Here is a 12486-nt window from a genome sequence, read left to right on the forward strand (position 1 = left end):
TTCTGGTTTCCCCATAAATAACTTCATTTTTTTAACCTTTAAAGAGCTCGATTTTTGAGACGTCTTACGCTTACACATATCCTTTGACTTTTAAATGTAAAAACAATTATTATTTATAGAAATAGTTATTATTGCAAGTTTAGACACGTTTATTAGCTGTTTAAAGTATTTTGGGTGGGGCCAAAACCGCCAAGGGTATAAAGCGAAGGTCGCGAATTCGTTTCCCTATCTCGCAAATAACTAATTAGCATTTTAAACGACGAAAAAACGAAAAAACGAAAAAAACGATATCAAAAGTAATTTAACATAAGTATTTGGTGGGGTCACATATTACCAACCATATCTCGGGCCGACCTTGTCCGATCGTGACCAAACTTGTTGGGGTGATAGACCGAGGCTTAGTGGTTGTGGACAGTGCTCGAGCGTCGAGGTCAAAGATCATCTTCAAGGTGAAATTTGAGATTTAAATTAAAATATTTTTTTTAATTTTTCCAAGGACAAAAATTTTTGTTTTTGAAAATATTTTGGGGGGTGTTTTGGCGGCCATCTTGGCGGCCATCTTGGAAATAAAAGCGCTAAGTTTTAGTTACTCTCTACTGACCAGATAACTATTGTAAAGAACTCGGCTCGAAGGATGTTGAAGAAACGACCGAAAGCGGCAACTCGTGAATCGGGCGACGACTCGGATGCAGAATCAGTAAATTCGACCGCGTCGGCATCGAAGAGAGAACCGAAACTTCCGACTCTTACAATTGGCAAATTCACTGGAGAAATCACCGAGTGGCCAGGCTTCTGGTCCCAGTTTCAGTCAACCATTGGTGCTCGAACAACCCTAACGCAAGTAGAAAAGTTCAATTATCTACTCTCGTATTTGGATGGGAAACCCAAAAGATCTTTGGGAGGAATGAATTCATCGGCCGAAAACTATGACGTCGCCGTGAGACTGCTGAAAGAACGATATGGACGAAAGGACTTGGTTATCCACAAGCTTATGACGAGGCTTTTATCTGTAGAATCAGTAAATAGCTGTGATGACTTATCAGGTCTCCGAAATTTGTACGATACTTGCGAGTCTAGTATTAGGAGTCTAATGGCGTTAGGAGTCGATATAGAAGCTAATGGAGTGTCGATCTGTCCCATAATTATCGGTTGTTTGCCGGATGAGATACGTTTGAAATTTAGCATGGCGAAGGGTAGAAATACGGATTGGAATGTCGGAAGGGTAATGGAGTTTGTACAGAAGGAGGTTGAAGGCAGGGAAACTTGCGTATTGTTGAAAGAAGGAGCAAAACTCACCAAGGCTAATAAAATCCATGAATCCAAACCAGCTAAAATCAAGAAGAAAATTGAAGATCGCGAAGATCAACCTGTCGCAAGTGCGGCCGCGCTGCAAACTAACATCTCTCAGCGTGGAAAATATTGCATATTTTGTAAAAACGACGGCCACGCTTCAATCAACTGCACAAACTTGACTTTGGAATCTAAGAAGACGTTTTTGAAAGACTCGAGTCGATGTTATTTTTCTATGAAAATAGGACATCGTATGAGGAACTGTAGGGCTGGATTTCGCCCTTGTAGAATCTGTAACCAAAAACATAACATTGCAATATGTGAACAGAATGAATCGAACAAGAAGCCGCAATCACAAAATATACGAAACCCAGATCGAGGTGAAGCGTCGGTCAAGACGGTGTCCCTCGTAGATTGTCGGAAGACAGTGTTCTTACAAACCGCGAAAGCCACAGTAAAGATGTCTTCTGGATACGGGAAGTCAGGCATCCTTTATAAGAGAAGACGTCGCTAAAAGAATGAAACTACCAACAATTGGTCAACAAGTGATCGAGATTCAGAATTTTGGGAACGAAAACCCCATGAAGTCAAAACGAAGAATCGTGAGAGTGGATTTACAAAATGTGAAGGATCCACGAGAAGTGATCAGTATTTCGGCCATTGAAGTGCCGTATTTGTGTAACGCGCTCACTCTTGTGAAATGTGAAGAAATAAGTGATTTCGTGAGGTCTAAGGGATACTAGCTAGCGGATGAACCAAGTAAAAATACCCCTACGTTGTCAAGCATAGGTATTCTGATAGGGGCGGATACCTACTATGAAGTAGTCACTGGAAGGTTCGAACGATTGGCCAATTCGCTAGTAGCTATAGAAACGAAGTTAGGATGGGCCATTCAGGGACCTATAACTTCAAGTCTGATTGGCACTAACATGAACCAAATAAACGTCATGAAGATAGGCCTTAGCGAATCGGAGGTGTCTCAGACGTTGAAATCTTTCTGGGAAATTGAAGCCCTGGGTATCAAGGGCAACGAAGACCAAACCCAGAGTGAACACGAAGTTATGGAAAGGTTCCGAAGCGAAACTAAATTTGAAGATGGAAGATATGTCGTGAAATTCCCATGGGTGATACCCAAGGAAATGTTATCAGACAATAAGAATTTAGCCATCCGACGCATGAAGAATTTGGTTCAAAAATTCAAGAAAGATCCAATTTATTTTGAAGATTACTCGAAGATAATCGAAGAACAAATTCAGTTGGGAGTCGTCGAAGAAGTAACGCAGAGTGAAAGAATCGAAGTTGGCACATATTTCATGCCTCATCACGGCGTTACACGCGAATCTAGCGCAACCACGAAATTAAGGATCGTGTTTGATGCGTCTTCACACGTAAAAAACGCACCGTCCTTGAACAATTGTGTATCCGGCGGACCAAATCTCAACCCTGATTTATTGAAGCTGATCATTCGATTTCGAAGCCATCGAGTAGTCGTTATAGCTGACATAGAAAAGGCATTTCTTCAGGTTGGTCTGTCACAAGAAGAAAGAAATTCCGTTAGGTTTTTATGGGTTCAAACGAGAGATGGACAAGTTCAAGAAAATGAGTTCCGGATACTACAAATGAAAAGAGTACCGTTTGGCGTTTCGGCCAGTCCGTTTTTACTGGCAGCCACGATCAAAATTCACATTGAAAATTACAAGGACGATGAAACTGGAGTTTTTCGCTCGTTGGACGAAGATTTATACGTGGACGATTACGTCACGGGTGCTGACGGTGTCGAAGAGGCTTACGAGTTGTCCAAAAGAGCACTAGAAATAATGAAGAAGGCAAAAATGAATCTTCGTAAGTGGAAATCTAACTCACCCGAATTAAGGAAGAAGTGAGGAAGTGAAGCCGTGGATCCCAAAGAAGCGACAAAAATCGAGATAGAAGGTAGTAATGACCAGAAAATTTTAGGATTGTTGTGGAATCCAGAAAAGGATCGGTTTTCGTTCGACCTTTCAAAATTGACGGATTTGTTACGAGAAATGCAAGGAACAAAAAGACACGTGTTAAGTGTGGTATCTCAAGTTTTTGATCCACTTGGAATACTAACTCCCTACACGATAAGGGCTAAACTCCTGTTCCAAGAATTATGGGAACCCCCATTTGAATGGGATCAACCGCTTCAGGAAAATTTGAGCCGACAATTTAAAATGTGGTGTCAGGAAATCTCCACGATTCAAAGGGTCGAGCTAGATAGATACTACTTTAGTTTAAATCAGGAAACCATCAAGAAGGAATTACACATATTCTGTGACGCTAGTCAAAAGGCTTACGGTTGTGTCGCGTATTTCCACTTTGAGGGTAAAGCTGGAACTGCAGAGGTATCGTTTGTGACGTCAAAGGCAAGGGTGGCACCACTGAAACAGCAATTATCTATTCCAAAATTGGAATTATTGGGCTGCCTGTTGGGCGCTCGTCTCGCTAACACTGTCAAGGTCTCACTGAAGAACGAAGATTTACCAGTCGTCTATTGGTCGGACTCTATGGTCGCTTTGTATTGGCTTAAAAACCACCGAAGACTTGGAAGCCATTTGTACAAAACCGAGTAGCAGAAGTTCAGAGTTTGACAAACGCTGAAGAATGGCGACACTGTCCAGGTTCGGATAATCCAGCGGATTTTCCGACTCGAGGAATGAAGGCGACGGAACTGGTTGAGAACAAGCGTTGGTGGAAGGGACCAACATGGCTTGTGAAAAACAAATCGGCGTGACCCACAATTGCACCAACGAACATTAAAGTCGGTTCAGTAGAAGAGGTTGAATGCGAAAAACGTAAAATGGTTCTTACTATCCAGTGCGAAGTAAAAAATGGACTGCATAATCTCATGGAACTTAACAATTATAGCGACGTGAACGAAGTGTTCAGAATAACTGCGTTCGTACTTCGATTCGTAAACAAAACCAGGAAAATTAAGACCGATACGGGACCCATCACAGCGGAAGAAATGGTTGAAGCTGAAAGAATGTGGATTCAAACCATTCAACATCTTGAATATGGGTCTGAAATTGAGGCTTTAAAGAGAAAAGTTTTGATCGCTAAAAGCTCAAAAATCGCCAAACTTAGGCCAATTTTTAGCAACGGTCTTTTGTGCGTCGGAGGACGTCTTGAGCAGGCGGATTTGAGCGACGAAGAAAAACATCCAATAATACTGCCATACAAACAAAGTATATCGAAACTACTTATGACAAGAAGTCACCATCAAGTGCTTCATTCCGGAACTCAAAACACACTAACACAGGCTAGAAGTCGTTTTTGGATTATTTGCGGCCGTCAATTGGCCAAATCCGTGGTATCAAGCTGTATGCTGTGTAGAAGATTACGATCTAAACCAGGCAAAGTCCAAATGGCGCCTCTTCCTAGAGAAAGAATTGAAGAATGTCAACCGTTTGAAGTAGTCGGTTTGGATTTCGCAGGGCCACTGTTTGTGAAAATTAACTGCAACATGATGAAATGTTACGTATGTCTCTGCACTTGTGCAGTTACAAGAGCCATCCATCTTGAACTTGTGCCACTTCAAGATACGTACCAATTTCTCTTGGCTTTTAGAAGGATAATCGCTCGCAGAGGAATTCCCCGCATAGTTTATTCAGACAATGCTGGAAGTTTTCGTCGTGCTGACGAGGACTTACGATCAATATGGAAAAACTTAAACAGCACGGAAGCGAAAGAATTCTTTGGAATCAAAGGAATTAAGTGGCGATATATCGCAGAAAGAGCCGCCTGGTGGGGCGGTTGTGGGAAAGACTGGTGCGATCCACCAAGTCGACCCTACGAAAAATTTTGGGTCGCGCAGCGTTGACGTACCAAGAAATGGAAACGAGTCTCGTTGAAGTAGAAGCCATGATTAACTCGAGACCAATAACGTACGTGCCAAGCGACATTGAGGAACCGTCTCCACTAACGCCTGCACACTTTTTGACAGGAAAACGTTTAACCTGCTTACCACAACAGAACGTTACCGAAATAAAAATACCGAAGACCCGACAAGAAATGACTCGACGAGAGCGTCATCGAAGCGCACTTATGGAAAAATTATGGAAGCGTTGGAGAAATGAATATTTACTGGAATTACGTTCCGCACACTATGATGATGGAGTAAGAAACGAAACATCAATGAAAGAGAATGACGTTGTTCTCGTTCACGAAGAAAAGTACCCCAAACACATGTGGAAGTTGGGAATCATTACAGAAACGCAAAGGGGACCAGATGGAAAGGTTCGCTCATGCTTAGTTAGAATCCCGAACGGGAATATCATAAGGCGCCCAGTTTCTCTTCTGAACGCGTTAGAAATAACGAAATAATGCGCGAAATAATTTGTAAGAAAATAATGCTAAATTATAGCAGCATTATTTTGGGGGGGGGGGGGGGGAGTGTAGAAAAGTATCCCGCTTTTTTTCGTTATCTGACAGTCGAGCATGATATTTTGATTCTAATTATTAAAACGTGTATAAATGTATAAATAAATGTATATAATGTTGTATATTTGAAATATAAAAGATAAAAAAGAGATTGGATGTTACGCGCGAGGAATAAAACTAAGATTTAACGCGCGCACGTAATAAATGAAATAAAATTGTAACCGTTATTCAGTTCAAAAAAAGGAATTAAAAGGTTCGCTTCCGTTTAGAGAAGCTCTGTAGTATTTACCCCGAAAAGAGGGTTATGTTCAATAAATTAGTAGAGTACAGTTCTTTTTTTAACTCAGAAACGTGTGCTCAATTATAGTAACGTAATACTAGAGAAAAATCCTAGCGATTTGTTCAGTCGGTTGCTTAGGATAGAAGGCTGGAAGTTTAGCTCTCCCGAAGAACCCGTAACGTTAAAGAGGGCGTTACACCCCTCTACCGCAGAAATTTCATCCCCCCCAAAACCGGTTTTCTCATCACCCTCCCCGTAGACTGTAAGGTAATGGCGGTCGATTGGGAAGGCGCGTTTCAAAGTCTATAGTCTTGAAAAATGAGGAAAAATTATTTTATTTTCCGGAATACAGAAATTTACAGAAACAATTCTTATTTCTATTGAATTGAATGTAAAACTAAAACTTTACCGCAAGCCGGGTCACCCCGCCAATTTATTCCCCCTTTTCGCTAAACGGCCTTTGTACCTTTTGCGATACTGCGCATTGATGTACGCAACGTAGTCGTATAGAAAAAGGCTTCAGATGCAGTTATGTTTCCCACGAGCCGGTGAAGAAGGGGAATTATGATCTTACTGTCTGGAAAAGTGGGAAACCCAATCAGCAGCCAAGAGAGAAATGAAAACAGTGTCCATGCATCAATATACGACGTTTTTTTTCGGAAATTTGCACCGATCCCGTTCCATTACAAAGGTTTTGGAAAATTTTACTCCAATCCCGTTCCGTTACAACGATTTTTCGGAAATTTGCTCCGATTCCGTTCCGTTACAAAGACTTTCCGGAAATTTGCTCCGATTCCGTTCCGTTACAACAAATTTTCGGAAATTTGCTCCGATTCCGTTCCGTTACAACAAATTTTCGGAAATTTGCTTCGATTCCGTTCCGTTACAACAAATTTTCGGAAATTTGCTCCGATTCCGTTCCATTACAACAAATTTTCGGAAATTTGCTCCGATTCCGTTCTGTTACAACAAATTTTCGGAAATTTGCTCCGATTCCGTTCTGTTACAACAAATTTTCGGAAATTTGCTCCGATTCCATTCCGTTCCTCTACTTTCTTATAAATTAGCTCCGATTCCGTTATTTATTATTTTATTTATTATTATTATTGTCCTCGGAAACGGATTAATTTCCGCTCCGTTACAGCTCTCTACTACACATCCTCATCAGGATTGAGGGTCTTTAGTATAAAAATTTCAATGACCTTGAAGCATGTCTTCAAGGTCATCCAAAAACTAACGCGAGAACCGTAAGTGTTAAAAAGTGGGTTTCAATTAGAAAAGTGTTCCATGTCACATTGTAGGTCTAATTAGCTTTGATCGATCGAATTTGACCAATAGGAAGTCGAGGAACTGTTTTTCAATATCACAAAGGTCGTTAAAATGAAAATTGAAAGAAAACGCACATAACACCAAACCAATTCGTGTTACATCGAAATTTGCTAGACAAACTCATTATGGTGAGAGTTTTTCATCAGGTCAAACCTACTTGTACTTAAAGTCACGTGGAACACTTATATAATTGGAACCAACTTTCTAACACTTACGGTTCTCGAGTTAGTTTTTGGGTGACCTTGAAGACATGGTTCAAGGTCATCGACATTTTCTAATTAGCTTTCCCCCTACATCTTTGTATACGACTTGAAAATTTCAAAATCGTACCTAAAACCGATTTTGAGATATTCGCCCTGGTTCATTTTTAGTGGACACCCTGTATTTACCAACGATAACAAAGCATGGCAACTAAACTTCCTCTAGAAGAGAGAATATAAAAGATTTGACTGGTTAGGTCGGAGTCCGTAACCAAGAGCGAGAGTCCAGTGTCCCGACGTCCCTTATATAGCGGGCCCCTCGGATGACGCGGTTTATGCCCACTAGCGCAGTTTCAATTTGCGCGGTTTCCATTTGCGCAGTGTTCCAAAAGCGCGGTTCCCATTTGCGTAGTTCCCAATAGCGCGGTTTCCCAAAAGCGCGGTTTCGATTATTACGTATATGTATATAAAAATTAATGAAAATAAACCAAAGGAAATTTAAAGGAGATTCCAATGCAATAGAAATATGATTTTCGTAAGCCCTATCTCAACAAATGGGTTGAAAACACCTAAACTAACCAACAGTGCCTACGCGCCTGCGGCGCGCCCGGTTAACCTAACCAGCACTCGGACGCTTTACATCGAGACCATGGGTGGTTGGAATCTCTTTTACATTTCTTTAGGTTAATTTTCATTAATTTTTATATACATATACGTAATAATCGAAACCACGCTTTTGAGAACCGGGCTTTTGGGACACTGCGCAAATGGGAATTGCGCTTTTGTGAAACCACGCAAATGGGAACTGCGCTAATAGGCATTTACCGATGACGCTACCGGTCTCCAACCTAATTGGCTGGAGAAGAAAGCCCACCAAGAAATCTTTGCGGACTCACGGTGGTGCAATAGTAAGCGTCACCTGTAACTTTACCCCGCTCTTAACCCTTCGGGTCATAGGTCGCCACTTTCGGAGAATTCCGAAGGTGGACTACGCGAGCGAGGATGAGTCATCCCTACCTTCCCCAGCAGCGATGGCCCAAAACAACGAGATGACTCTCTGAAGTAAAGGGAAAGGCTGTTAGGGACAAAGCCTACATTTGCGGATGCAAATGCGGGCTTTACACACCCCCACCCAAAAATTAGGCGTCGGGTGTAAAGTCAAGATGGTCCATAGCGTCGAGAAAGTGCTCGTCACCGCTATCGAGGCCAGAGACGTCGTTATCCCCCAATAACAAAGTGTCCAGATCCATCGTGACGGCGGATCCTGACACTCGTGGGGGTAAGACTGGGGCGGGGGCGGCGCCAAGCTCAGCGACCGGAAACGGCTCGACTGACTTGGTAACGGGAGCCCCCTGCACCATAGGGACAGCTACCGAAGGATACACCCTCGGAGCTAATTTCCCCACAGTACACCCCTGGAAGACATGGGGAATGGGGCGTCCCCCTACCCCAAGGATCTGCTGCTTGGGCCACCGGGCGGCACTGAAATAGGTCAACAGGCCAACGTCCATCGGTGCCACCCAAGTAGTTACGGTCCTCGACATCCGTTGAGGGGGCGTATGCCTCGCCTCAGTAGACGCCGGTGATGCTGCCGCGGAGTGGGCGGCCTGCCCTCTTGATCCTTGGGCGGTATACCTGAAGGGTCCTCCTAAGGCCGTCTGCCTTGTGGTTTGGGCTGGTTGCCCTACTCTCGAGATAGGGTTTCCTTCTTCTCGTCCGGCGTTTCCGCCCCCCTACCGGTTTCGTCACACGGAGGGTCATCTCCTTGCCACGGCGGGGTGAAAGTCTTCAGCTGGGACACGTGCGTTACTCCGAAGAAATCACCGGAGTTTGGGTTCCCCAGCCGATATGTCAAAGGAGTCGTCCTTTCCTGCACTACAAACGGCCCCTCAAACTTATCTCCCAACGAAGCCGTGATACGACGACTCGCGTCGGAAAGATGAGTTTTGCGCAATACGTGGTCTCTACGTTTGTAGAAAACCGCTCGATGACGCTTGTCGTAGTGCAGTTTTTGCGTGAGCTTCGAATCCTGTTAATTCAAGCGTGCATGGTCGATTGCATCATGCAGCCTAATTTTCAGTTTCTCAGCGTACGTGCCTGCGCTTCGATTACCGGAAGTATTTCCTGGTATCAACTCCCAATCCAGGGGTGCGCGAAGCTCTCGGCCTAAGTTCAAAGCGGCGGGCGAATACCCTGTCGCTTTGCTCTCGCCTGAACGCAAAGCAAAGCCTAATTCTGGGAGACGGGCGTCCCAGTCCTTATGTTGTTCGACATAAGAAATTATCATTGGCTCAGATTTGCCTGAGCGTGATAAGGGGCCGTCGTCTTAGGGCGTATGCCGAAATCCGAACAGGCCCTTTTGAACTTTTTACTAGAAAATACGGATGCATTATCAGTTATCACGTGTCGTGGGAATCCATATCGACAGAAAACTTCATACATGTTCTCCCATATTTTCTCAGTAGTCATTTTCCTAATTGGGTAGAGTTCTGCCCACTTTGTAAAATGATCTACTATGACTAGTAGGTACTGATTTCCCTTGGCACTTCGAGTGTAGGGACCCATTAAATCAGCGGTTACCAATTCAAAAGGCCTTTCACTGGGGACGCTAGAAAGTAACCCGAGGGTTAACTGCTGGGATGGCTAACTGTTCTGGCACACCTCGCAACCCCTCACATACTTAATAACGTCCCGCTTGATCCCCGACGACGTGACTCTGATTTTCAAACGCTTAAACGTCAAGCGCATCGTCATGAAAATACTTAATGAATGGTACTCTTAAGTCTCTTAGGTACCACCACTTTCCAAGTATTTTCAAGCCCGTCTTCATCCTCCTCGTCCCAAGGAGCGAAGTACCTAAACAATAGGCCATCTTTGTCCATTATTTACTGATCTAGTACTGTCCCGGCTTCCAATGCCGTATTCGGACTCCAAGAGCTTCTAACCCGCTCTAACTCAGCGATAATCCTCACTAACCCTAGATCATTAACTTGCGAACTTATGATGGCTTTCCTGTCGAAAGGCAGCCCACACTCCTTGGAAGAATTTTCTCCCTCCGCGGAGTCAGAAGTTTTCATCTGAAACCGCGAACGTCACCACCGCTTCTCCCTGACCATTCTCGGAATCGAGAGGGGCCCTGGATAAAGCATCCACTACAACGTTCAATTTCCCTGGGCGGTATCGCACCTCGAAATTATACGGCTGTAGTTCCAAGGCCCAGCGGGCAAGTCTGCCCACCGGCTCCTTAAGGTGTCGTAACCACTTCAACGCTTGGTGAACGGTTTCGATCACAAAGTCCGTCCCCTCGACGTACATTCGGAATTTCTTGAGGGCGTATACCACAGCAAGACATTCCAATTCCGTGGTCGAGTAATTGCGCTCCGCCGATACGAGTCCCCGGCTTACAAAGGCTATAGGGGTCATCCCTTTCCCACCTTTCTGCTCTAACACAGCGCCTAAGCCCTTCAAACTCGCATCGCATTTAATGAGAAAATTCCCATTTAAATCCAGGAGCGCCAACTTCGCCGTGTTTGTAACCTGCTTCTTAGTTCCCGCATAGCATTGGTATGGGTATCCTCCCAATGCCATTTTGCATCGTTTTTCAGAAAATCTACTACGGCTTGGCAGTTCCCGCCATATTCGGGATGAACTGCCGATAATACCCGATCATTCCGAGGAATCGCTGCGACTCAGTTACATTCTTGGGCTGAGGGAAATCCTCTATAGCCCTAAATTTATCCGGATTTGGCTTGCAGTACCCAAAAATTACACTAACAATTTAAAATAAACTAAACTCTCGTACATTCAACAACTCGGGCCCCACGTTGGGCGCCATTTGTGAAGCCTGGAAACTGTCGGCTTATGTGTAAACCATGTACAAGAGTCAAACTGTAAAATACCCTTTATTAATAATATATATATACAGGGTCTTTTTTTTTGCTCGGAAAAGTGTTTTTTTTTCAAAAACTATTTATAGTACCGATTTCAAATTTGGAAGGTCAATTCTCTATACCGGGGGACATCAGTTTGAGAAATTTGAGCGTTTTCGGTAATGTTTTTCACCAATTTTGAAAAATTATTTTTCGACCACTAGGTGCGAGATAAAAAATTTCTATTATAAAGTTGTAGGCCGTCATCGAAAACCCTTAAAAATTGTTCACTCGACGAAAAACAATTTATTTATCAGTGAAAATTCGAGCTTGAAAAATTTACAAGTTGGTGAAGCCAAATTACGATTGTTTGAAACGATAATTGAAACCGAATTACCTAATCCAGTTGAAACTTTGGTTAAAAAAACGACCGGATTTAAAAAACACGAGGCTATAGGTCTGAAATCTTCGCAGAAAGACATCCAAATGGAGCACCATCTGTAAATACAGTAAGACGAGCAATTCACGATTTCAATCAATTTGGTAACTTGCAACCTAGGTTTCGCGGATTGGGTCAACCGGATTTAGACTTCGAGAACAATGTACTCGCGTACTTTGTGGCATATCCTCGTCACAGTTGCGCTAACGCCGCTGCTGATTTGGGTTGTTCTGCAAATCGTGTGTGGAAAATTCTTCGTAAGAATCGCTATCACCCATACAGAGCTACGCTCCACCAAGGACTAATTGACGGAGACCATCAAATACGTTATGAATTTAGCAACTGGTTACTAAATGCTGTCCAAGAAGATAGACAATTTTTGCGCCATGTTTTGTTCTCCGACGAAGCGTCATTTTCTAGAGATGGGCCCTTTAATCATCAAAACAGCCATCTTTGGTCTGACATCAACCCACATTGGGGTTTTGAATATCATCACCAGGTTCAATTTGAACGGGTCAATGTTTGGGTTGGACTTGTTGGAAACCGTTTGATTGGTCCCTTTTTCCTGCCGACGAACCTCAACGGCCAAAGGTATTTACATTTTCTACAGAACTAACTGAGTGACGCAATCGACGACCTTCCATTGGCTGAAAGACGTCAGTTGTGGTTTCAGCA

At 43.4% G+C, this 12486-nt stretch overlaps 5 protein-coding genes across 5 annotated transcripts; all 5 read left to right on the plus strand.

Annotated features, from left to right (window-relative positions):
* The first annotated feature begins 634 nt into the window (after nucleotides 1–634).
* Nucleotides 635–1804, plus strand: LOC149946503 (uncharacterized). The gene has a single exon (XM_090170789.1). The coding sequence runs from the start codon at nucleotides 635–637 to the stop codon at nucleotides 1802–1804; it is 1170 nt and encodes a 389-aa protein (XP_090026915.1).
* Nucleotides 1805–2219: 415 nt separating this feature from the next.
* On the plus strand, nucleotides 2220–3173 carry LOC149946504 (uncharacterized). Its single transcript, XM_090170790.1, has one exon. The coding sequence runs from the start codon at nucleotides 2220–2222 to the stop codon at nucleotides 3171–3173; it is 954 nt and encodes a 317-aa protein (XP_090026916.1).
* A 144-nt stretch (nucleotides 3174–3317) lies between these two features.
* LOC149946505 (uncharacterized) lies at nucleotides 3318–3884 on the plus strand. The gene has a single exon (XM_090170791.1). The coding sequence runs from the start codon at nucleotides 3318–3320 to the stop codon at nucleotides 3882–3884; it is 567 nt and encodes a 188-aa protein (XP_090026917.1).
* A 227-nt stretch (nucleotides 3885–4111) lies between these two features.
* Nucleotides 4112–5134, plus strand: LOC149946506 (uncharacterized). Its single transcript, XM_090170792.1, has one exon. It carries the CDS (start codon nucleotides 4112–4114, stop codon nucleotides 5132–5134), a length of 1023 nt encoding a protein of 340 aa, XP_090026918.1.
* An 11-nt stretch (nucleotides 5135–5145) lies between these two features.
* LOC149946507 (uncharacterized) lies at nucleotides 5146–5637 on the plus strand. The gene has a single exon (XM_090170794.1). It carries the CDS (start codon nucleotides 5146–5148, stop codon nucleotides 5635–5637), a length of 492 nt encoding a protein of 163 aa, XP_090026920.1.
* Nucleotides 5638–12486: the final 6849 nt, after the last annotated feature.

The sequence above is a fragment of the Leiobunum rupestre genome, chromosome 4, assembly GCF_980474605.1.
Source record: "Leiobunum rupestre chromosome 4, qqLeiRupe1.1.hap1, whole genome shotgun sequence".
NCBI lineage: Eukaryota > Metazoa > Arthropoda > Arachnida > Opiliones > Sclerosomatidae > Leiobunum > Leiobunum rupestre.

Bases quoted from the DNA above. Each gene is read 5' to 3' on its own strand.
- LOC149946504 (XM_090170790.1), top strand. From the start codon at position 2,220: ATGAACCAAATAAACGTCATGAAGATAGGCCTTAGCGAATCGGAGGTG.
- LOC149946506 (XM_090170792.1), top strand. From the start codon at position 4,112: ATGGTTCTTACTATCCAGTGCGAAGTAAAAAATGGACTGCATAATCTC.
- LOC149946505 (XM_090170791.1), top strand. From the start codon at position 3,318: ATGCAAGGAACAAAAAGACACGTGTTAAGTGTGGTATCTCAAGTTTTT.
- LOC149946507 (XM_090170794.1), top strand. From the start codon at position 5,146: ATGGAAACGAGTCTCGTTGAAGTAGAAGCCATGATTAACTCGAGACCA.
- LOC149946503 (XM_090170789.1), top strand. From the start codon at position 635: ATGTTGAAGAAACGACCGAAAGCGGCAACTCGTGAATCGGGCGACGAC.